The sequence below is a fragment of the Talpa europaea genome (genome assembly GCF_964194135.1).
Source record: "Talpa europaea genome assembly, chromosome: 2".
Lineage (NCBI taxonomy): Eukaryota > Metazoa > Chordata > Mammalia > Eulipotyphla > Talpidae > Talpa > Talpa europaea.
Window position 1 is genome coordinate 25,978,181 of NC_140068.1, and position 26,552 is coordinate 26,004,732.

The window sequence follows — 26,552 nt, forward strand, 5'->3', positions numbered from 1 at the left end:
CTGCCTGCTCTGCTCTCCCCTCTGGCTCTGGTGAATTCTCTCACCCTCCTGCGCTTCTGACTGTACCCAGTGCTTGTATAAATAAATAAATAAATCTTAAAAAAACAAAAACAAAAACAAGAAAGAGTAAAAAAGTAAACTTTTTGGTTACAGCCTACAAGTTGTGTCAGATACTTTCATTCCAAATTTCAAAATCTAAGTCATTTACATAAATTACTTTAATCTAAATATTCTGGAATGACACCTAATACAGTTGTCATTGAGTCTGTGGCATGGCTATGAAGAAACAAACAAAAAAGAAACATGTAAGATAATCTTTTTGTGGAGATATTTACAGCAGTCTGTAGAAAATGCATAATCGCAGGGCACTCAATCACACAAGCCCATGTTTTGAAGGACCAAAAAAAAAGACCTACCTACTAATAAACACAGTCTTAATTTATGGAACTGTAAACCAGTCTCAATTGCCACAAAGTGTCATGAACAGGAGAGAATACTAATCTGCATGTCCATCTCCAAAACTCTGATATACAGGGCAGATGTCTTAATTTGCATGAGAAAATCCCTAGGATTTTCTAGGAAAAACAGTCAGGATACTATAAGAAATACTCAAGAATCCAAAAGAAAGTAAAATACCGCTGAGCAGTGTCTGAGGGAGAAGGAGGTGGCCTGGGAAGGTAGAAAGTCACCCTGAAACAGAGAAAGTCAAAAGACAGGTCCCTGCGTTATAGGACAGGGAGAGGGGCAGCCCAAACCCCACAAACCTGCCTATTCTAAATGGGTTCTGCCATCCGCCGCATCAACACAAAACATATGAGACTTTAATGGGAAGGAACTTTAATAAAACTAGGAAACAATACAGGTAAGGCAAAGAATCTAGTTTCTAAATGAAGCACCCAAGGTTACCCGTCCCCTCGTGGGTAAAAGTCCATCCAAATGGGATTGGCCCAGAGCAAAGCCCCAAAGCCTGCCACAAGTCTAAAGCATCTTCCAGTGGGGACCCACAGAAAAGGGTCACAAACAAGCGGACAAGCCCGGAAGGAAAAGAGCAAAATCAACATCAAGATAAAAGATGCCATGGTCACCTCCCCATGGATCTCACCCACATCTGTGTCACCCAGTCCACGACCAAAAGACAAGCGCAGTTTCTTCACATGTCTCTAGGATCCACGCGCCTCCTCCAGGTCTCCTGGCTCCATCCTGCTTCCTTCCTCAGTCTCTTCTGCAGCTTCTCCTCTTCCTGCTCAGCTCCATCCTCCCTTGGGTGGGGCAGGGAACCTCCCCCTTTCCTGGGGACCACCCTGTTACACCTGGGCTTGTGTCACTGCTGACCACTCAGGGAGAAGTGCTCTGAAGGACCGGGGGCTGGGGAGTCCCCAGCTACCATTTTGCCCAATACCTGGATCACTCGCTCCCAGTCCTCACTAGAGAGCAATTGGTAAGAGCATGGTGATCTTTCGAAACCTTGGAAGAGCTACATAAAGGGGGGTAAAAAAAATCATGTCCCACATTGAAGGTGCGGCGACCAGCATCAGTGTATGCTGGCCAGTAGCAGCAGCTCTGAGAACAGCAGGCTAAAAACCACCATAAGCAAAGAAAAACAACAAAACAAAAGCCTGGCACCGCCTCAAGGCTCTTCACAGGATAAAGCAGATGTGGCTGCAGACAAAGCGCAGTAAGCAACAGTCAGGTATGCGGCGGCTCAGAGCCACAATGGCAGAGGAGGGCACCACTGCAACAGCCTCCAAGCCAACTCAGCTTCCTGAGAATTGAAACCAAACTGACATAGCATCCCAAGAGCAACAGTACCAGGGTCTTGAGAACCACTACAAATGTCACCCATGCTTCCAAGCCTGCGTAAGGCCGTTGTGGCCAGTAAAACAAGGCTTACAATAAAAATGTCTGCTCACCTTTTTCCTGAGCCATGGTGCTTTGGACAACTTCATGAAGGTCAAGTGAGGCTTATAACTTCTATTTTCTCCTGCCAAGATCCCTTTTTCTTGAAATGTCTTTTTTGCAGCCTCTAGGGGAAAAAAAGGAAGTACAAAAATGCTACTCTCATTCATAGCTGCCTTTAATTATAAAAACAGAAATTTTAAAAATTGTAAATTACTTTACAATGAAGATTATTTTATATACCTGTTTGAGATACTATCTTTCTTTAAAAAGAGAAGACCTAGGTATACATTAACAAATGTACCATGACAGTTAAATCTGCAGAGATTTCAAACTCTAAAGAATACAAAAGCAATATTTACACTTTGGCTGATATGATGCTGTCTTTTACTGAATGTCCCAGTGGTGTACAAAAAATGACTAGCTTATCATGTAATCCTTCACGTCAAAAACTTCTACTCCTGATCAGACGCAATAACATCAGTTTTACCCTTCCAACTGAAATAACCAAGAAAAGGACAACTTATATGAAACTATGATTTGCAAGATACTGTACATCATTAGTGAAGGTCAGTGCTTCCTGAGAGATGAGAAACAAATAAGGTGAGCCCCTCAATGCCCCAGCTCATATTACTAAGTGCCCAAGTCCTTGTGCAAGGAAGGAAATCCAGATAGAGCCTCAGAGTCTCACTACAATGAGAACAAACCAACACATATAAAGCTCATAGGAAAGAATCTCAGAAAAGTGAGAACTGCAGAAGAAAGTTCCAGAGATCTGCAAAGGGTCCCCAACAGTATTCAGCTGAGTACTGATCAGCACATATATTTGAACAAATACCTGAGGATGGGGAAAGTACATTAAGAGCTCCCAACACTCCAACAGGGGCAAAATACAGTTTATTCCCAACAGCTACAGCAGAAAACCCCAAGAGTCATGGGACAGCAAGTAAGATAAACAGAAGGGTCTTGGCTCCCTAGGAGGGACAAATTCGCTCTGGACTGGTTCTACTCCAGCCACGGCTAACAAATCTTAATGCCTAGAGCCAAAGGAAAAAAATCTATTTATCAGTAACTTAATTATGTACAGAACAAAGCCCAAGAATATTTATAGGAAAACAAAACTCTCCAGCTCCCCACAGTGTAAATTTCACAGTGTCTAGAGTCTAATCAAAATGGCTGGGCATACAAACAAAGAGGAAAAAATGGCCCATAATGAAAAGATTAATCAATTAACCTAGAGACCCAGATGTTAGAATTAGCAAATAAAAGCATCAAAACATTTTCTTATTACTGTATTCTTTATGTTTAAAAAGTAGAGATTTATAAGCTTTAATAAAAATGACAACTTACACTTACACTTAGAGGAATAAAAACTACAATGTCTGAGAAAAATAAACTGGATGGAGTTAAAAACAAATTAGACATTACAGAACAAAAAACTGAAAATATAGCAATAGAAACTCCCAGAAGAAAACATATGTGCCACCACTACAATGGGAAAAAAAAAATCTGAGCAGTAATTATTAACATGTAAACTGCACAAGCATTTTTTTTTTAAGATTTCTTTTTATTTATTTATGCATACAAGAACTGGGGTGTAGGCCAGGGGTGCGAGGAGTGAGAAGATTCACCAGAGACAGAGTTAGGAGTAGAACAGGCAGATCAATTGAAATACACTGCTGAGGGGAGCAGCGGGCGAGACAGGAGAGGCCCGCTGCACCATAAGGGTTAGCTCCCTGGCTGGGGGATCGAACTCATGCAGCAGTGGCAGGTAATATATAGCTTGATAGCACTGAGACTTTAACTCCTGTGCCACGAGGGAGGCCCCTGCACAAGCATTTTGAACCAGCAAATCTAATTCTAGAAAAATACACAAAAATACATCAGCATATTAAATTCTGTATAGAAGATAATTAGCACTGTGTGAATTAGCACAAACTAGAAATAATCTTCATCGATAAAGAATGGTTGCTCTATTACCATATGGCCACACTAAAGATAATCAAAATAAAAGATTAAATTAGAGATATACATATTGAATTGAAAAGACATCCATGACCTGTCAAGCCAAAAGGAGAAAAAAGGGCAAGTTGTGTGGTATATCTCTAACATGACTCTACCTATGCTCTATCTATGTATATGCTGTATCTACAACATGACTCCATGGCTTATTTTCAAAGAGAAATAAAGAAAGAAAAGAAAAGAAAAGAAAATGTATTAGCATAGAAAAACAGTATACAATATCTTAAGATGGGAGTTGAGTTTGAATAGAAGCAATGGAGACAAGTAATATTTTGTCTATACATCTCTATGTTATTTAAATAATCACAATGAGCATGTATTACGTTTGAATATAAAATTTAAAAATCAAATAAGCAGCACAGTAACTGACTATACTATATAGTCACATAATATCACTATGAGTGCACCAGCAACATACTAGAATACAAAAATAGGAGGATAAAATTCTTGATCATTCATGTGAAAAATTCTTATTTTTCAAAGATCTTTAGTAAACAATTTCTTATTTGAGCTTGTTCGCTCAAAATCAGGTACAGCTAATATGGAAGGTAATCTTAAAGACAAGAAAAATCCTGAAATATAAGAAGTTGACATTCAAGGTCACACTCCCTAATGGTAATAGAGAAGGAATTGACATCCAGGTGCCCTTACTTCTACTTTGGTCTGTTTCACTCTACAATTCTAGGGCTAAAACACCACCTTAAACCTTGCAGCCAGTGAAGGGCAGAGAAGCTTCCTCAACACTCAACGAGGAAGAAGAAGGCAGGGACTTGCCACCTCCCACCACACCCACAAACACATCACTTTCAGTCAGTGAAGCTCCCCTGTTTTATACAGAATGATCTTCTGAGTATCATTTTATTTTTTACAAGGACTTCAATGCTGACCAGAGAAAAAGAAATTGAAAGCCAGTGATCGAAAAACTTATGCAGGGTCCCTTTAGTGGCAATAATTCCACCAATAACTGATATTATATAGGGCACAAGATATGTCCTTGAATCTAAAAAAAGGCCAGATTCAATCTAAATGTTTAGAGAGAAATTTTCCTTTTGAAATTCAGTTATTTCTTATCAACATAAAGTACCTGATTTTTCTGACAAATTAAAAAAACATAAACTTAATGAAAGATTATCTAGTATTCCTAGAAAATGTGCCCTTAAAAATAGAGGATGTTTTAAATGTAATACTAGAATCATAAGAATGCTTTAATTGTAACTGATTCTGATGGAATGGGGAGAATACTAATGATACACATAAATGTAACCAGAAACGCTTAGAGGAAAATAAAACCAATTATTTTTCCATTCTGCCTGAATAATTTTTACACAGTTAGTTTCTTTTTTTTTTTTTTTTTTTTTGCACGAGATGGGGGAGTGAACAAAACAGAGATCATATTCCCATTCTGAGAAGATAAAGTGTTTTACTATGACTGGTACACATGAAAATAATAAAATAACATCAATATAATTCACAGAGAAGAGCAGACTTTCAAAATGGAAAAACCTGCAAGAGAATTAAAAAGATGCATGTTATTTATCAACAGCACAAATGTAAGTCCTGACAATGACATCCGGGGTGGGTGGCCACTGTGCTGGATGTCTGGCAGCCAAAGTGCAGGGAAGAGAATGCTGAGGGAACTGTGCATCAGTCAGTACAGCACAGAGCGAATGAGCACAGGCTCTGCAGCCACTGCGTGTTCAATGGTACTTGTCCTTGTTGAATTTGAATTCAGCATCACCTTGGTAGTAGATGTTTTAATACATGGAGGATAGTACTCCCAAAAGTATTCAGATAGGCTTTATCCAAAATGTCTAGAGCAGGCTTTTTATAACATGCACCCTGGCATATGGAGGTAAGGTCAACAGAGGCTGTGAAGGGATTAAGGCACATTTTCTAAGTCTTCAAGTATTTGAAGAATTATCACATAGAAGAGCTTCTGATTGGATCTTAGCAACATGTTCTCATTGACCCAGAAAACAGAAATAGCATGAAGGTGTGAAAGCAAGTTTATTTATTCGGTTATTTACTGAGTTAAATTACTCTATGTGCCAGGCACATTATCTCTTCAAGACAGCAAACATGTCCCTGATTTCACGGAACTTAATAGTCTCATGGGACAGATTTCAGCCCAATTAAGAGAAGAATTTACTAATGCTCAAAATTATCAAACTATTAAAGAGATACAAGAAAAGTTTTTTGTAAATAGAAATTTAAAGTGTAGACATGCGCATTTTTCTTGACCATCGATATTCGTTTTTACATATTGTCTCATTTGATATAATCTTAATATCAATAGATTCTAAAGCAATGTTTTTCAATTCACTGATTTCAGTTACATTGTTTTGACTCAAGAGTTGTCATTATTCATTAGGCCTGAAATCTTTTATGATGAATATTTATTCACAATATTGCTGTAAATAATTTGTCATAAAATACATTTGTTTTTACTAATGTGTATTTCCAGTACAGTATAATCTCTAGGAACACAAAAGTAGAAAAGAAAATGCCAATGTCTTTTTGAAAAGTACTAGTTAGTTTTGATTTTATATTCCTACTATATTACTTAGCCAGAGTACTGGCTAACGGTTATAAAAATATTCTTGTGATAAAAAGAGCTTTTGTTAGTGTGAAAATCACAACTCACTTTTTATCTGTGTTAACTTATATTCTGGAAGAACTTATGAATAATTTAAGAGATTGCTCAATTCCTTCTAGTACTACAACACTGCTTCAAGCACTAAATGGAAAGTCACATAGGAAACACATCAGATATCCCTCAAAAGTCAGTTGAGATGGCTTCCTAAATAATGTGTTTACCTCACAGCTAAAAATACAAGTTGTTCGAAGAACAATTTCTTTAAAATATTTTTTTAAACACTAGGGGACTTTTTTTTTTTTTTTAAGATTTATTTAATTTACACAAGAGCAGGAGTACAGTCCAGATGCGGGGAAGGGTGAGAGGATTCACCAGAGACAGAGTGGGGAACAGAACAGGCAGACTGATGAAATACACTGCAGAGGCGAGCAGCAGGTGAGACAGGAGAGGTCTGCTTGCATTGTGGGTTGCTCTGAGGCCTGCGGGGATCAAACCGGCACTGCAGAGGCTGCGGACAGCTTCACAGCGCTGCGCTCAACCACCTGCGCCACCAGGGAGGCCCCACACTAGGGGACTTTCATATAAAAGTACACTGAATGAATAATTTAATAAAGAAACAGTACTTTTATAATCTTAACAAATACACTTTATGTGTTACATATGTATGTATTTTTACAAAGGAGATTTTTCTTCAGATGAACTATTTAAAATGTGTACAACAAAAAATGTATACCTAAAATGTAAAGAAATTGCTGGAAGTTGTCTCAAATAAATTGTACACAGATCAATTTTAATAAAATCATGTATGTCTAATTGGACACATTTCATTGCAAAACAAACATTTTTTTCTCCCTTTTGCCATTTTCTTCTCTTTCTAAAATTGTAAGGAAAGTTTATATGACAGTGTGATCTATGTGATCTTGGAGAATAAAGCACAAAGTGATTTATTAATAAGAATAATATAGAATACAAAATACAAATTAAGTGGCCCGTATATTTAGCTGTTTCAGGATGTGGGTACAACAAATAAAAAGTTAGATTTTAGTTTTTCAAAGATTAATTTTGACTGAACAATATACCATAGAATGAGTGATAAGTTTTTCCATGATTTCCAATGGAAAGATATTTTCTAATACAATAAAATTATGTCACATACATAATGAAAAAATATCAATACAATTGGAGAATTACTTTTTAGTCATCCAAAACTCCAATGAAATAAAAGCCATAAAATTATTTTTGTCATTCCTATCACTATTTAAAGATTATCACTATTTAAGGGATTCTGTTTTCATAAAGTGCTTAAATTGCTTCATTTTAGATGGCTTTAGTAAGTCATCTGAACTATGTTTCAACATAAAGGGTGACAATATGTTGAAACCAAATTTTAATCTAAAATTTTTATATTCATCATTTTAAATAGATGTTTCCAATTGATAACTGTGTGAAATTTTTAAATGTTTCATTCATAAGAGCAAGTCTTTAATTATACCTTGATGCCAGAGGAATCACATTCATTCCACTTCCCCCGAAGAGGAAGAGACCAGATTGAGCAATCTAACACTTGCCCCATTCTCTTATTATTCAACTGTGTTCTGGACAGATCACTTAACCCTGACAATGAAAGTTATGAGACCGCAATAAATTGTCTTTCAGGTCTCTTCTCATCCTAAAAAATTGCTAGTCCATGTAAACTGCCAGATAGAGCTGGGGTCTCATCATTCAGGGAGAATTTTATTTTCATACAAAGATTTAGACAATGAATGTAGATGAGGGAAAGCTATCCATGGTGAAATGTTCTTTCTTTTCTTTTTTCATAATTATTTTTAAATTGTTTTTTTTTTTTAATTGAGGTAATGCTGGTTTATAACACTGTGTAAACAGTGTGTGAAGCTAACGCCGGGACAAAGCAAAAGAACTAAGAGGGATGATACCGCTGGGCCTCTACTGTGAGGAGTCTGCTGGCTGGCTCGGCCTTCTAGAGGAAGCTGTGATCTCAGCTAAGCCCAGTCTTCAGGGTCTCCCGGGTGGCGCAGCAGGTTGGGCACAGTGCTGTGAAGCTGTCTGCAGCATCTTCAGCGCCGGTTCGATTCCCAGCCAGCCAAGGAGATGCCCACATGGCAAGGCAGACCTCTCCTGTCTCGCCCACTGCTCCCCTCAGCGGTGTTTTCAGCCGTCTGCCTGTTCTGCTCCCCACTGTGTCTCTGGTGAATTCTCTCGCCCTCCTGTGCCTCTGGCCTGTACCCCAGTGCTTGTATCAATGAATACATCTTTAAAGACCCAGGCTTCAGCTAAGTCAACAAGGTGAAGGGGTACCCCTGGAACTGTTAGAGAATCCAGTTGCTAATTTACAGTGTAACAGATTAGCATAGTGATTAAGAGCTCAGAATCAGACTGCTTATATTTGAGTCCTGATAAGTATTGGAGTCTGCATACTAACAAATTACTTAGCCTGTTTGTGCCTCTGTTCTCTTATCTGTATGATGGGGAAGTGATAATAATGGGCCCTATCTCATAGAGTTAAGATCAAATGAGTTAACATTTGTAGGATGACCAGAATAAGTTTTGGCATAAAATAAATCCACTTAAGTGTTTGAAAGTCAAGTGAAATCAAGGAGGAAATGTTTGGAACCAGAATATGCCACCCCAACATAGGGTTTATTTTCAAGCTGGAGACAAACGGGCATCAATAAATGAAGAAAGAAACTTTCCCAGAGTTTCCCTTAATCTGACTAAAAAGCAGAAACTTCTAAAAAATGAAGATTGTCAAAAATCCCCTCTCCGAGGAAAGATTTATGGGCAAAGTGGCCCTGCACAAACAAAACTTACTCCATTAAATTCCCCCATATATTTACTTTCCCACTTTGCTACCCTTGAAAGCCTAAAGCCCTTTTCCTTTATTTTAGCTCTTCTCTACAAATGTGTTGTTCATTTGTTAAGATGTCAGAGTAACCATTTCTAACCATCCCTTTGAGTTATTCTTCCTTGAGGTTTCCCCCACATGATCTGTACAGCATTTTTCTCTTGTTAATCTTTTGTCAGTCTAATTTTATAAGATTGCAGAGAGAGAAGCTAGGGCGGGGAGAAGGAAGCAATCTTCCTCCCCTATGAGAGGTGAGAAGGGAAGCAAGTCTGGAGGGGGCGTGCCCAGAGGGGCCTGCACACAGAAGCAGGGCACCAGAGGCCAGACGGGCCTCAGTGCACAGGCTGTGAATGCAGGCATCCTGACCGGGGAGAAAAGCAACCTTTTTTAGATCTAAGTGAAGTGTGGTAAAGGTGTTCTGGTGTTTCTGAAGAAAGCCCTGCCAAGGCCATTAGTGGGGAGGGGCAACAGGCTGCTGAGACACCTACCTGCCCCCTGAGGTTTGAACTCCTCCTCGACCTCTCCTGGTAACAGGACAGCCAAGAAGAGCACAATGGTATCAGCAACTGAATAGATGCCCACAAGGAGCAGAAAACACAAGGCTGTTCTCTTTATCTTTGAGGGGAATTGAGTCAAAGAAAAAGAAAATACAATCTTCAAATGAACACCCTAAAATTTTTTCATTCTTCCTTTTATGAGATAAATGCATTTGGAGTCTTTTATCATGCTAACCAAGGACACTGTCCTCATTTAAAAAAAAAAATATTTGCAAGGACTATTATAATTCCAGCAGGCTAAATTTTTAGCAGTCTCTCAATCTCATATACTTCTTAACAAAATTACATTTCACTGAAAAAAATGAATAAAATCATATTCATTTCTATGGCCAAAAGCTTTACAGTGTAATTTTATCATTGTAAAATGTGGAGAAATGCTACATAAATGCATAATTTCCAATACCTTTTTAACTCTATGAACTACTAGGTAATTACGAAAAAGAAGAAGGTGCTGTTTTATTCTGGAAAAACAGGATCACTCAAGGTCACAGCAAAAAGCTAAGAAACAGAGTCTCTGGTGTCACAGACCTGACCTGTTCCCTCAAGCAGCTGTCGCCATAAGCCTTCTTCATGCAGTGTGCAAAGATGGGCTGGGTCTCCTCAAGCCACCAACATCTACCAAAAGCAGTACAAACAGTACATCTGCACACATAATTCAAGAACTGAAGACCTAAACTCATCAATTCACTCTATTAGTGCACAACCTACAATAATTTTCAATTTTATAACAAAATTCTAAATTATTTTACACCCTATTAAGTTTTAGTAATGAGTTCAAATATTAGTCTCCTTTTATCATAACTCATACCTTTTTTCTTAACTATATAATTTTTTTTACTTTTAACTTGTAGATATAAACTAAAACAAATCAGACAATGCCGGAATTATAATTTTCAACTATTTTTCTAGTTACTTTTATTTCATAATATTTAAACTTTACTTCTTTATAAATGGCATTTATTGCCTTTAAAAATTCTCCTGCTTTCCACTATGTCAAACAGGTTCTGTGTTCATTATTTTTAACAAAGTTTTAATTGTATGTATATGCATATTCATATACATGGCTTATTACAAAGTTTTAAGAAATACAGTTCTTTTAATAAATGTAGTGGTCAAGATGTGTCCATACACACCACCAAGTATTATATAGCACAACAAAGGATGAACTGCAGCCATTTTCAACAAACTGTGGGGACTTTGAAAGAATTACCTGGAGCAAAGTAAGTCAGAACAGTAAAAACAAATATTGCACATTCATATAAGAGAAAAATTCAACAATGTAAAACACTTTCAAAAACTAGTGGACATCAACCATCATTCTGAGGGCTACAAGTTAGAGAGAGGGAGGAGGGAAAGTCACAAGGGAACATAAAGGATGGTGGTAGGCAGGACACGTGACATGAAAAAAAGAAATTTTATATGAATTGCTAAGCTCTAAAATGTGTTTGCATGAATTATCTCTTGCAGGAGGAAATATGAACATTTAGCTAGCTAGTACTATCTTATTTAAATGAATTAGAACACTATAAATTGCTTCCAATTTGTTTGTCAAAAAGCTAAAGAAAAATGATTGTTTAATTCAGCTCCTTTCAAGAAGAGAAAAGAAATGCTGGATTCCTGGAAGGTATTCTTCTGAAAGTTAGAACATATTATTTAAATAGTCTATAAAATGACACAAAAACATAATAAATTATTTTACTGGTACGGATAGACTAAAGCAATACTAATCTTGGGTATCCTTATAAAAACTAATCTAATAAAGTAAAATATTGATAATACTCCATGTATTGAACAATCTGACCATCTGAACATAATATAAGTAAGGGCTCTAACTATACTTCAATGAAAAATTTCCATATATATACTGAATATTATTTAGATTTCTTATAAAAGTACATAAAAACTAAAATTGTGTGTGTATAATACACACACAAAGGATTAAAATGAGTATAATAGTGATTATGCAAGGAAACAGAGTGCTGTGTTCTCTATTTTCCATTTTTGTGATGCTTTTGTTTAAATTTTTGGAAAAAGTATACATATTTTTAAGCAAACGTCTCTGGCATCAAGAAAGGAATTATAAGGGCCATGGCCTTTTCTAAAATGACAAATCATCATCCTTGGGTTCACAGTTATATTAACACTGGTGAGGCTTCACATTCCTCAGTACACAATGGATCTTTCATCAATATTGGAAAATGTCTTTGTGAGAATATTTGCTAAGAATGGATGGAATTCTCTACTGCAAGTACCCATTGAAATATTTAAAAGAACAATGAATGAATAACTAATTAGAAATATTTCTTGAGCTAGGGATATTTATGTTTCAAAAGAAAAGATCTAAATCTAGCATTATTTTATTTTTTTTTTTTGCAGTCAGGAAGAACAGATTAAGTCTAGTACCTGTGTATATCAGCTCCCAAATGATTTGTCATCAGACTATTAGAGCTGTTTTCTCCTTGACCAACTAATGACTTTAAGTCCAACTTGATTCTTGTGTATTTGCTTGCAATTTTGTTTGTTTATACATACTTCATTCTGCTAAAGAAAAACTTGATCCTCATGTCTTCCCACCCCCAAAAAATAGGTACACTTTTAAATGAGCAACTATAAAACTGCAAAATAAAGACAAAAGAGTAGTAAGTGAAAATGTATGAAAAATTATCATACAATATGATACTCTTTTATAAAGTTAAAACCAACTGAAAATACATATACGTTGGGATATACAAGAAAATAATGATGACTACAAGAGGATGGTTAGTTCATATTAAGGAAGGCAAGGGATGAATTAATGAAAGGACAATATGATTAGATTATTGCCACAGTCTTAGTTTTCATTTTTGGTGGTAGATACCCAGGTGATTGTTATATTATCGATAGATGATTGATTAATTGATAGATTAATAAGACAGACAGACAAAGATGGACCAAACATGAACAAATGATGAATTGTATGTTATGAACCAAGGATTCTACCGAGGATCCTTGAAATGGAAATGAGATGACATGACATGATATGAAAAGAAATGAAAATAAAAAATGTTTACAGTATGCAGGTTAATACCCAACCTATGATCTCTGGACCAAACTCAAAAGTCACTCATCCAGCTTTCTGCTTCTATTTTCCTAACAGTTTCAATTGTACTGTACAAAGCAACATGTTCTCCAATAAACGTGCAATCTTTCACCATCACGAATGGACCTTCTGCTCAGACAGTACTACTTAAACATGAAGGAAAACAAAAAGTGGCACAGAGGAAAATGTTGCTGATTCATGCTGATTCATCTACTGACAATTCTCACAAGTCTTAAATAGGCAACTACTGGTTCTTATACATGCTTTCAATACTTACTAAATGCCAACTCTGTCAAATCTCATGATAACTACTGGGAACCCTCAAACTTATGAACAGAACAATCCTAACAAATACTTCAGTCTAGTCCATCACTTTCCAGACAGCCCCAGAATCAACATATTACTCAACTCTAAGAATCAAGGTAAATTTTCAGGCCATTTTATTTGGCTCATTATTTCACAGGCAAACAGTGAAGCAGCTCATTTATAAAGTGAGGTTATATTGGCTGTAAAATATTTTTAAATGTCAAATCCCTGTTACAAGAATTAGGAAAAAACAGATGAGATTTAACATAGAATACTGCTGTTTGTTTTACCTGCCATTTCCAAAAGGAGGTTTATGTGATCTCCTTCTGCCAGCTTCACAAATCCAACCTGACTATTAAAAGTGTCAACTCCTTGAAAGGGCAAAGACAAATGCTTTCCTTGGAGGATTTCTTCTATGAATGGTTTTAATTCCAAAAGAGCATCAATACCACTGTTAAGAGAGAATATATTTTCCAATAACATATTAAGTAATAAATATACAAAAATGAACAAGAAACAAAGTAATCAGTTTTAGAAAGATAATTCAGTTGACATTTGTGCTAACCATTTTAAGGCTTAAATACCTTAGAAATCTAATCTGTACAACTAAAATAGAACTAATAATATTTTTTATAAAGATGTATTTATTTATGCATAGAAGAACTGGGGTGTAGGCCAGAGATGCAAGGGGCGAGAGACAGAATGGGAAGCATAACAGGCAGATCTACTGAAACACACTGCTGAGGGGAGCAGAGGGAGAGACAGGAGAGGTCTGCTAAGCCATATGTGGGTCACCTCCCTGGCCAGGAATAGAACTCAGGCCGCAGCTGTGATAGCATAAGGCTGAGACTTAACCTCTACACCACTAGGGAGGCCCTGATATTAATTTTTAAACAAATAATATGGAAGTTAATTAAATTTTTACTTATGAAGGCTAGAACTGGATTTTTTTAGTAAACTTAATGTAGTAAATATAGACATGGATTTATAATGCATTCAGAAAAGTTATATAATGTAATAATACAATAATACAATGCTATGTCAATAAAAAATAAATTTAAAAATTTTTAAATATCTACCTAATTATATCACATTGAAGACATGAAGGAAAATACTTTTTAATAGTTCACCAGAAAGTTTTTAACCAAGGAACTGCTGCATAGAGTACGCCAAAGAAAAATATATATATACCAATAATATGTTCCAAAATCCTGGTACCTATAAGAGCTTAGGTTATGCGGAACATTCTAAATTCTCATTAAAGGTACTTATACAGCATTACTATTTACAAGGCATTCTACTAGAACTTAATATGCATTATCTCTTAAAATATGTCTCCATAATAAGATAATTTACCATACCTGGATTCATATAAAATAAAGTTTTATTTTGTCCAACTATAGCTTAGTTTCTTATATTTGTTTTGTCTATGTGACTACAGGGCTGCATGTATTTCAAATGCTTCATTTTTCTTTATAAAAATAAATATTTACTATATTAATAAATTAGACATCAAATTTGGCATATTTTAAAAATTAAGATCATCTTGAAGAGAACTTCCATCTTGAAGAAAATTCTAGTGCACGTACCTTATGACAAAAAAATAAAATTTCACTAGAGGGCAGCAATTACTCAAAAAAGAAGTAAGTACATTTTTATATTATGGGAAGTCCAGTAAAGCACTGGTCTGCTGAGCTACCATGAATTTAAATTATCTTAATCAGTGATATGTTCCCCAGTAATTTACATGTTAAATTGTGAAAATATTTAGTAATTTTTCTATACCATTCATATTTCTAAGTCACTCTTTCTATAGAGTTTTTGATTTTCTTTTTCTTTTCCCATTTAAATTGCATTATTTTTTATTGCATTAATGTTGGTTTCCAATACTGTAAAATGTAGAGGTATAGAGTCACACCTCCTCAGATTATGTCATCATACCACAACCAACCATGGAAGACTCCATAATCCTCCACTGTAATCCACTGAGTCCTCTCCGTTTGTCCCCTAGTCCTCACCTTCCCCTTCTAGTAGCTTCAGTACTATAGTCAGATCTCTAGGGTTTGTTTTGGTTTAGTTTTGTCAGTCCTTTTGTTTTCTTTATATTCCACAAGAGTGAAACAATCCAGTATTTGTCCTTCTCCTTCTGACTTATTTAGCATAATCCCCTTCAATTCACTTTCACCACTACTATTCAGCATAGTAGTGGAAGTCCTAACTAGAGTAACTAGGTAAGAGAAAGGTATAAAAGGGATCCAAACTGGAACGTAAAGCCATCACTGTTTGCAGATGGCCTGAGAATATACAGACAGACTTTTAACTGATTTTCATCTACGACTTACTTCCACACAGAATCTCATTTCTCTCATAACATAATGTACAACACTTCAAAATAACTTCCAAAATATCAACATTTCTCACAGTACCTCCACTCCATATCCTAAATCCAAGCAACTGTTTCTATGCTTATCCAAAAAGACACAGTGTACGCTCTGAAATACTGTCCTTCACCGGTATGCTATGAGTGAAAGCATGTGAAAATAGAACAGTCACTCTGACTCATCTGTCATAAATTGGAGAAATTCAAGATACTCATTTTAAATGAAACTAAAGTAAAGTAGGTCATACTAAAGGTCAGGACTTTTCAGATACAGGAAATTCTATACCCCATGTTCCTTTAAAATAATATAGATGATCTAAACTCAGTCCAGTTTTCAGTTCTCTAGTAGCATAAATCAATAAATTAGTCCTACCAAGATGTCACTAGTGTGGAAGCATAGTATCTGTTGGTAAGTAACATTAACTTTCAAACTCTTTTAAACAAAAATGTTTTAGAGAGTAGTTTATGGAAAGGTTGTTTTGTTGTAAAGTGAATAAAAAGAATATGCAGGTGAGAAATGAAATTCTGAAACTGGTGTTCAGACCCAAAAGTTCCATATCAAATTAAGTCAGGACAGCTGTATTATAAAATCTGCAGGTAGGCTTGGCTTAATATATGTCTGATCGTTTCTTCCAAACTGAAAGGATACAGAAGACCTTAGGCAATATCTGCCTGAAGAAATCCATGATTTTAAAAAAATGTCTCTACACACTCCTTATCCAACCCATTGGTCAACACTCAAACATGTAAAATATGACAAGAAACCTTGAAAACAAAGAATATATTATAGAAAAAGAAAGTGACAATCCAGCTGCCTAGAATATTATATAGTATAGAGTGAAAAATAAAACTAAAAGGTTACACTCATATAAATAATCTTACCATAAAACCCAATCAGTTTCATTCCCACTACATAGCTGCCCAAGTGGGCCACATCTTAAATTTTCACCATCATTTGGCAGTTGAAACGAGTATAGCAAACCCTTTTCTGGTTCTACTATAGTTATTTAGGTCATTAAGGTATCTAGTCAACTAAAATGTATAATCCAAGAGCACAAATCCATTCCTGATTCATCTTTAACTTCCCTAAATCACTTAGCTTGGTATCTAAGTGATACCTTGACAATTCATGTCGGTTGAATTGCAAGGTGTTATCTTGTCAGTATAACAAACTTTATTTCATCGATGTTTCATTAGTAACTCAGTCAAGAGTGATCACTAAATTGCATATATCTAACATTTTTCAAAGAAACCATTCCCAAGGTCACCATAAGAACGCCACTTGAACTCTTCAATCACAAAGCAACTTGCTTAGCATTTTGTTTTTTACATAAAGCTGAAAGGTATTTGCAAACAGACATGTAAAACACAGCTGAATGGTTTAGAGTGACACTGCTCTGTACAATAACTCCTCTATAAGTGATACTGCTATTCAGGACAAGATAACACTTCCTACTTCACGATGGTCCCGTGCACAGCAGAACCCTGACTCCTGCTGTCTACTCCGGTTTCCTAACCTCCAGTCTAACTTCTCCCTCTGCTCTCACGCACTTGTGCTCATCTTCCCCTCCTGTCCCCATTCCACCCACCTCTCTTTTTCTCTCTCTCCCTCTCTGCCTTTCTAAGAATAACTAATGAGTAACTGAAATTGTCCACTGGCCTAGTAGAATGGCAGCTCTATAATAAGAAGCACCTACTATGTGTCAGGTCCTACACTGAAAACTCTTATATGAATCAATACTATTTTTTTCTACACTTACTTAAAAAGTAAAAGATTTGCCCAGGGCCTCCCTGATGGCACAAGGGGTTAAGCACCACACTATGAAGCAATCCGCAGCCTCTGCAGCACGAGTTTGATCCCTGGCTGGCCAGGGAGCAACCCACATAGCATGGCAGACTTCTCCTGTCTTACGCGCTGCTCCCCTCAGCAGTATATTTTGGTCAGCCTGCCTATTCTGCTCCCTGCTCTGTCTCTGGTTAATCCCCTCACCGCCCCCTGCACCTCTGGCCTGTACCCCAGCTCTTGTATGCATAAATCTTAAGAAAAAAAATTACATAAACTATCAAAAAAAAAAAAAAAGATTTGCCCAAATTCAGGCAGCTAATAAGAGACAGTGAGTGGTGCCATGGTTTGAGAATCTTTACCAAGAATTTTAATGTAAATGGTCAGATTCCAGTGTGCTTACATAATTAACATGAGCAAAGCCAATGTACAACAAAGGGCTTCCACTGGATAACAAAAACAGAATAAAGATGTCTTTTCTACATTAAAAAGAACATTTATATGGCTAATTCTTTACACTATTAATTAGCATAAATTATAACGAAGAAAACTTTAAAATGTCAATGCTTCTTCAGGTTCAGCTATGCTTACTCATTTTTTTACTTTATTATTAATTTTTTGTATTTTTTTACACCATTCTTCATTTTTGAACAATATTTGCTTCCCCCCACCCCCTCAGGTGTAGTCCCCATAGAGTTTCCTTCACCAATGCACCCGTGCACCATCACCTCAGTCCCCTGTGCTCCTCCCTCCCTCCCTCAGATCCCTCTCCCTCCTCCTCCCCTGCAGTAGGTCTCTGGTTTATAATTGTCTGGTTTTGCTTTGCTGTACTTTGTACTGTTATTTTTTTTACACTGATGTCTTATTTGGTTCCCCTATATTCCTGCTATAAGTGAAACCATCCGATATTTTTCTTTTTCCTTCTGGCTTATTTCACTGAGCATAATTCCTTCTAGCTCCATCCACGTTGCTGTGAATGGCATGAGTTTATCTTTTTTGATTGCTGAATAATATTCCATTGTAAATATACGTCACATCTTCTTGATCCAGTCATCTATTTTTGGACATTTGGGTTGTTTCCAGGTTTTACCTATTGTAAATAGTGCTGCAATAAACATAGGGGTACAGGTGCTCTTTTGAATCAATGTTTTTGTGTCCTTTGGGTAGATCCCTCGTAGTGGAATTGCCAGGTCATACGGTAGTTCCATTTTCAGTAGACTGAGGAACCTCCAGACAGCTTTCCATAGTGGGTGGACCAGTTTGCACTCCCACCAGCAATGTAGGAGAGTTCCTTTTTCACCACATCCTCACCAACATTTGTTGTTGCTTGTTTTTTTTGATATGTGCCATTCTTACTGGTGTAAGGTGGCATCTCAATGTGGTTTTAATTTGCATTTCCCTGATAAGGGATGTTGAACATTTTTTCATATGCCTGATGGCCATTTGCATTTCCTTTTTGGAGAAATGTCTTTTAAGTTCTTCTGCCCACTTCTTGGCTGGATTATTTTGTTTTTGTTAAGTTATATGAGTTCTTCATATATCTTTGTGATCAGTCCATTATCAGTTGTATGGAAAAGTACAAAGATTTTTTTCCCAATCAGTGGGGTGTCTGTCTGTTTTGGTTAATGTCTCTTTTGCTGTACAGAAGCTTTTCAGTTTGATGTAATCCCAAGTGTTTATCTTTTCCTTGACTTTCTTTTTTTTGGGTAATGAGTTTTTAAAGATGTTACTGAGATGTATGTTTTGTAGTGCTTTACCTTTATTTTCTTCTATATATTTTATGGTTTCAGGTCTTATGTCCAGGTCTTTTATCCATTTTTGAGTTGATTTTTATGCATGGTGAGAGGTAGTGGTCTACTTTCATTTTTTTGCATGTGGTGGTACAGTTTTCCCAGCACCATTTATTGAACAAACTGTCCATGTTCCATTGCATATTCTTTGCTCCTTTGTCAAAGATTAGTTGTCCAGGGCCTCCCCAGTGGCAGAGTGGGTTGAGCACAGCGCTGTGAAGCTGTCCACAGCCTCTACAGCGCCAGTTCGATTCCTGGCCGGCCAGGGAGATTCCCACATGGTGCAGTAGACCTCTCCTGTCACGCCCACTGCTCCCCTCAGCAGTATATTTTGATCATCTGCCTGTTCTGTTCCCTGCTCTGTTTCTGGTGAATCTTGTCACCCTCCCACACCTCTGGCTTGTATAAATAAATAAATCTTAAAAAAAAAAAAGATTAGTTGCCCATATAAGTGTGGCTTTATTTCTGGGCTCTCTATTTGGTTCCATTGGTCTGTGTATCTGTTTTTGTTCCAGTACCAAACTGTCTTAATTATTATGGCTTTATAGTATAGCTTGAAGTTTGGAAGTGTGATACCTTCTTTCTCTTTTGTTTTCATCAGTAAGGCTTTGGCTATTCGTAGTTTTCTGTGGTTCCGTATGAATTTGTTCTATTTCTTTGAAGAATGTCATTGAGATTTTTACTGGAATAGCATTGAACCTGTATATTTATGCTTGCTCATTTAAAATATTAATTTCGGGGGCCTCCCTGATGGCACAAGGGGTTGAGTCTCAGCACTATGAAGCTATCAGCAGTCACTGCAGCACAAACTGGATCCCTGGCCAGCGAGCTACCCACATGGTGCAGCAGACCTCTCCTGTTTCACCCACTGCTCCCCTCAGCAGTGTATTTCAGTCAATTCACCTGTTCTGCTCCCCACTCTGTCTCTGTGAATCCTCTCTCTCTTTCTCTCTCTCTCTCTCTCACACACACACACACACACACCCAGCACCTCTGGCCTATACTACCCAGCTCTTGTATGCATAAATAAATAAAATAAATCTTTTAAAAAATATAAATTATTAATTTGGAAAATAATACTACTCACATGTTTACTTCATCTTCATTTAGTAACTGCATCACTAGCAGGGTAATATGAAAGGATCCATCTCTGGTCATTGTTTGGGCCAGTCGCTTGTCTTGTTTTATTATTTCATTTTGCAGAATCTTAATTCCTTTTGTAATCTAGGTATACACAAAATAGAGAGTAGATAAGCAAATTTCTTTATAATTAAATGCAAATCATGAAGAAAAATAAGCAATAACCAAAAAACCAATGTCAAGATTCTTGACATTCTCAACCAAACATTGTTGAATTGTCTACTTGAATTCAAATATCCTGGATAGATAACTTGGAAAACTTACTAAGATGTATAAGTTTAACACAAAAATCACACAATGCTTGTCCACCTTAAGATCATCAAGCCCAACAACCTTATTTAACAGACTGGGTCACTAGTTGAATAGAAAAATTCTGAATAGCTATGCATCTTTCAGCAACTTGTCCTTGAATATACAGTATGACTTATGATCTTTCCTAAAAAAAGTTTTATTCTTGCCACAGAAAGGTCAAAACAGCAGACAACATTCCATTTCTGTTGGAAGTAATATTTATTTGTCCCCAAGTGAATGTGTCTGAGAACCCATTCTTCTTGGCCTTTAAGATTTTTTAGGACAGCAATTATTTCAAAAGGAATGACTACTGTTATTTTTCCAGACATGTGAGCAGGGGCATAACTGAGGAGTTGCAAAGAATTCTAAATGCATATATTAGAAAAGTCATTACAGTCTGCGTCCAGGAAAATCTACTGGTCCCTCATCAGCCTTCTCAGTACCTACTCCTCTGAAACAAGAAGAGGAATGATGCCTCTTCCTGCCTCTATTTCCAATTAGATTCAATCCTCCTCAACCTCTAAATGTGAATATACTAGAAAATAGTTTGACTATGAAATAGCAAACTGAGAAATACTCAGACAAAAGAGAGCACTCAGGAGCCTTGAAGGAATAAAAATACCCGAGGCATTAAAAGAGAAAGAAAAAAAGGGGCTGGTAACAGAAGCAGGGTTCATCAAAAAACAGCAGAGATAAGAAAAAAACTGAATCATGAGCACAGCAGACTGTTCTGATACTAGAGTGGCTGTTTTATCCTCAACAATGTTCCCATTATCTGCGGAATGTGATGGGACACATCACGAGATGCTGTCCTGGGATCTGACTTCCCACGTATTTTTTACAATAAATGCACATCACAAATTAACCTCAGTACTTCCCAATTCCTTGCAGTCTGGAAGAGAGTCACACAGGAAACAGTGTTTTCCTGATTGGAAGTTATGCAATAGTACCTAACATAATTATTTCCCAAGGCAAGATGTCACATCGATGAAGCCCAACAATATCGATTACCTGATAAATAAAATGCTCCTAACGTAACAGTACAAAAAAGATCTTATGGAGTCAGTTTCCTCTGTTAATAAGACTAAATCGTAAACTCCTCAGAGGAAATGTCTATTTCTTCAACCCTGCTGTTTCACCACTATGCCTGGTAATAATAACAAAAACAGGGCCTCCCTGGTGGCGCAAGGGATTAAGGCTCAACACTCTGAAGCTATCTGCAACATGAGTTAGATCCCTGGCCAAGGAGCTAACCCACACGTGCAGCAGACCTCTCCTGTCTCACCCAATGCTCCCCTCATCATCTGCTCCCCACTGTCTCTGGTGAATCCTCTCATCCACCCCTCAAACCTCTGGCCTACACCCCAGCTCTTATATGAATAAATAAATAAATCTTTTTAAAAAAATAACAAAAACAATATTTAAGCAATAGCCAACAGCAGTAACTAAACTTTATGGTGTAGTCATGAAGTTGCAGGCACTATAGCAAGCATTTTATATATATTAGCTCACTGAAACCTCTCAACAGTCCTATGAGGTAAGAATTGGTATTATCGCTATCAAAATAAATTAAAACAGATGATTTTAAAAATCCCTTCAAGAGCAAATATCCAAAATAGCAAAGGACCATTGAGAAAGGATAAGTTGCAATACATTAAAAAAGATGAGGGAGGCAACCAGAAAAGATCCAGTAGGAGTGAGGAGGAGAAGCAGTTACAAAGCAACACTAAGAGCTACAAGGACTCTGTTAAGAGGAGATAAGGAGAAGGGCAGAGATGGTTAGTGACTCAAGAAATGAAACCTCCAAGGAAAAAAAGACATTTAAAGGAGAGTTCTAGGAAGTCTTACAGGATAACCTTCTAGTAGAACACACTAGCCCTCTCGAGAAAGCCTTCCGTGTGGATCTATATTACTCAGCAACCACTTTAAAATTGAATTTTTGAGAGGGTTTTTTCCAGATGCAATGAAGTACTCAGATGGGCTTTTGGGAATAACAGCTCAGAGGGTCCCAGATCATAAGGAAAGTGCCTAGCCAGTGTCAAGTAAATAAGTGCTCAAAAATGTCAGTCCTCAAAACAATATAGTTACATCTTCAAATATTACCTGGTACAAATGGTAATTCTGGTATAAATTATAATGAAAAAGTGGCTTAGGATGATAGTTTTGTTACAAACTACAGAGTGAGGGGGCGGAGCAACATGGCGGCGAGGAGACGCTGCGAGTAAGATCTCCCATTAAAAAAAGTTAATAGGGAGGAAAAGCGGCAGGTCCCAGGGAGAACTGGGACACGGAAGATAAACGGACGACTCCAGCAAACTGCCCGAAGAAGAAAGTTGCCATAAAAGAGGACCAGAAGGGAGGAAAGCGCAGAACCCTGCTCCCCTCCCCCGCCCACAGAGGCGGCACTCTCCGACCGGCAGAGACGAGGGAAACAACAAACCAAAACGCCCAACAAGAAAAACGGATGCAGCAAGCGGGACTGTGAGTGGAAAGGAACTATTTCAGCCACCACACCCCGTGAATGGGAGCTGAGGCGAACCCTGCAGGATCCGCCGCGGAGGTGAGCTCCAGGCGCCATTAAAGAGAGCCCCGCCCACCAGGAGGAGACCAGCACCAGCACACAGCCCCGGCCGCCCGGTAAGCTTGTGCGAAAGCAGCGCTCAGATTGCAGCTGCCCAGATCCCCGCGAGTGCGACCTAGGCTTGCGGAGAGACGGCGGAGGCCCTCCCTGAGTGAGCAGGAACAAGGTGCCCAGGCAGGGGAGCGGGATTCAAAAGGCGCCATTCCCGCGCCACTGATCTGGGCTACAGCCCGCGTCCTGGAACTGAGGGCTTTGGAACTGAGACCCGGGCGGAGGCCCTCCCTGAGTGAGCAGGAACAAGGCGCCCAGGCAGGGGAGCGGGATTCAAAAGGCGCCATTCCCGCGCCACTGATCTGGGCTACAGCCCGCGTCCTGGAACTGAGGGCTTTGGAACTGAGACCCGGGGCACGAAATTAGGGGCGTGGGTTCCCCACGACGGTGGGGCACAAGGCAGACACAGCACCCCAAAGCCGTTGAGGTGTACCCTACCATCCCCGCTCTGCTCCCTGTCCCACGGGGTGGAAAATCAGCTCCCCAAGGGCTCTAGGAGAGATCTCTGGTGCCACCTAGCGACTTGACCCCAGCACAGGCTACTGAAGGAGCTAGTGGCCACCTGGGGAGTTAGCCCACACCGGGCCCCTTCTGAACAAGTAGTCTGAGCCCACAGGGAGAGCAAGCACCCACAGCCGGGGCAGACCAGGCGCGCAGAAGAGTGTGCCTGAGACCAGAAGCGCAGGGAGTGTGTCCCACATCACCATTTTAGAACAGGGACATTTCTTCAGTAAAGACTACCTGCAGAAGGCTTCCTCAGGAGCCAGAGGTGAGCGGGGGAAGTTTGCCCACACCAGACCCCCTCTGGCCTGCAGTCCAAGCCCAGAGGGGAGCAGGAACCCACCGCCGGGGCAGACCAGGCGCACAGGGGAGTGTGTCCCCACATCGGCATTTTAGAACAGGGACCTTTCTCCAGTAAAGGCTGCTTGAAACTGACAGATGACTCCTGGAAGAACCAGAGGGGAACAGAGAAGCCCACCCAAGATGCCGGCAAGTCCCAACAACACAGTGTCCCAACGCATACGGCAAATTAGAAAACAGACAGTAGGGAGGAGAAGAACCACACGCAACCTAGCAACTCTCCAGAGAAAAAGCACACCACAAAAAGAAAGCCAGCCCCCAGATTGCAACGACAATAACTTGGAAGAATTTCTGAGCCTTCCAGAAAGAGAATTTAAAATTGCCGTGATTAAAAAACTGACAGAAGTCATAAAGGAAAACAATGATAAGGGAAAAATAATCAACGATCAGAAGAATGCAATTGAGTCCCTAGAGAGGGAAAACAATGGTCAGAAGAAAGAAATTGAGTCCCTAAAGAGGGAAGTAAAAGAAATGCAGGAGATCAAAGAATTAATGGAAGAACTAAAGAATTCTGGGAAAAGCAATGAAAGCAGAATAGATGAAATGGAAGAACGAATAAGTAATCTTGAAGACACAGAAATAAAAAGAACCAAAACAGAGAAGGAAAGAGAAGTACGAAGGAAAAAGAACGAAGAAAGACTTCGGGAACTATCTGACTCCATGAGGAAAGGAAATATAAGAGTTATAGGAATACCAGAAGGAGAGGAGAGAGATGTAGGAACAGAGAAAATATTCAAAGAGATAATTGAAGAGAACTTCCCAAATGTGAAGAAGGAGCTGAAAATTGATATACAAGAAGCAAGAAGAACACCAAACTTCCACGACGAAAGGAAAAATACAGCAAGACACATAATAGTAAAGCTCCCAAGAATCCAGGACAAGGAAAAAATAATGAAGCTGGCAAGAGGGAAGAAACAGATAACATTCAAAGGAAAACCAATCAGGCTGACATCAGACTTCTCCGAAGAAACACTACGGGCAAGGAGAGAGTGGAGGGACATAGTCAACAGACTCCAAGAAAACAGATGCCAACCAAGAATACTCTATCCCGCAAAGCTCTCCTTCCTCTTTGAAGAAAGAATATGGACCTTCCCAGACAAACAGAAACTCCGGAATTTCATTGCAACTAAACCCCCACTCCAAAAAATACTACAAGGAGTCCTAAAGCCAGAACCTCAGAGCGACGAATAACAATGAAAGAAGGCCAAAAAAAAAAAAAAAGTTATTAAAAGAATAAATAAATAAAATCAAAGGAAAGACAAACACAATGGCAAATACAGATGTTAACATATCAATATTAACTCTAAATGTAAATGGACTAAACTCTTCAATAAAAAGACACAGAGTTGCAGCCTGGATTAAGAAACAAAACCCAACCTTTTGCTGTCTCCAGGAAACACATTTAGCTACAAAAGATAAAAATAGGCTCAAAGTTAAAGGATGGAAAACAATCCTACAAGCAAATGGACCAAAAAAGAAAGCAGGAACAGCTATACTTATATCAGATAAAACAGATTTCAAACTCAAAAAGATAAAAAGAGACCCCAATGGTCACTACATTATGATCAAGGGGACAATACTTCAAGAAGAAATAACACTCATTAACATATACTCACCAAACGAAGGAGCACCAAAATATATCAGACAACTGTTGTCCTCTCTGAAAACAGACATCAGAGAAAACACATACGTAGTGGGAGACTTCAACACACCACTATCAACAATGGATAGATCAACAAGACAAAAAATAAGTAAAGAAACCAAAGCTCTAAATAAAGACCTAGAGCAATTGGGCTTAACAGACATCTATAGAACACTAAACCCCAAAAAAACGGAGTACACATTTTTCTCAAGCGCACACGGATCATTCTCCAGGATCGATCACATACTGGGGCACAAGACAAACATCAACAGATACACCAAGATTGAAATCATATCAACCATCTTTTCTGACCATGAAGGCATCAAACTAGAAATAAACCATAAAAAGAAGGCAAGGAACTTTCCTACTTCATGGAGATTAAAAACCACACTACTGGAAGACCATTGGACTAATGAGGAGATCAAAGAAGAAATTAAAAAATTTTTTGAATTGAACGACAAGGAGGACACCAATATCCTAAATGTATGGGATGCAGCAAAAGCAGTAATAAGAGGAAAATATATAGCAATAGAAGCTCACATCAAGAAACAAGAAAGAACGCAAAGAAACAACCTAATCTCGAAGCTCAAAGATCTAGAAAAAGAACAACAAGAAAACCCCAAAACCAGTAGAAGAAAAGAAATAATAAAAACCAAAGCAGAAATAAATGAAATTGAAACTAAAAAAACAATCCAAAAGATCAATGAAACCAAG

The 26,552-nt window shown here is 38.1% G+C and overlaps 1 protein-coding gene across 1 annotated transcript in view; it reads right to left on the reverse strand.

Annotated features, from left to right (window-relative positions):
* The window catches only part of AKAP7 (A-kinase anchoring protein 7), a gene marked incomplete at both ends in the record, with an annotated part of 100,641 nt that overhangs the window by 58,548 nt on the left and 15,541 nt on the right, over positions 1-26,552 (reverse strand). The window contains 3 exons of the mRNA XM_084259562.1: positions 1,911-2,023; positions 13,610-13,770; positions 20,360-20,496. Coding sequence (XP_084115688.1) covers positions 1,911-2,023; positions 13,610-13,770; positions 20,360-20,496 — 411 coding nt within the window. The remainder of the gene's footprint in view (positions 1-1,910; positions 2,024-13,609; positions 13,771-20,359; positions 20,497-26,552) is intronic.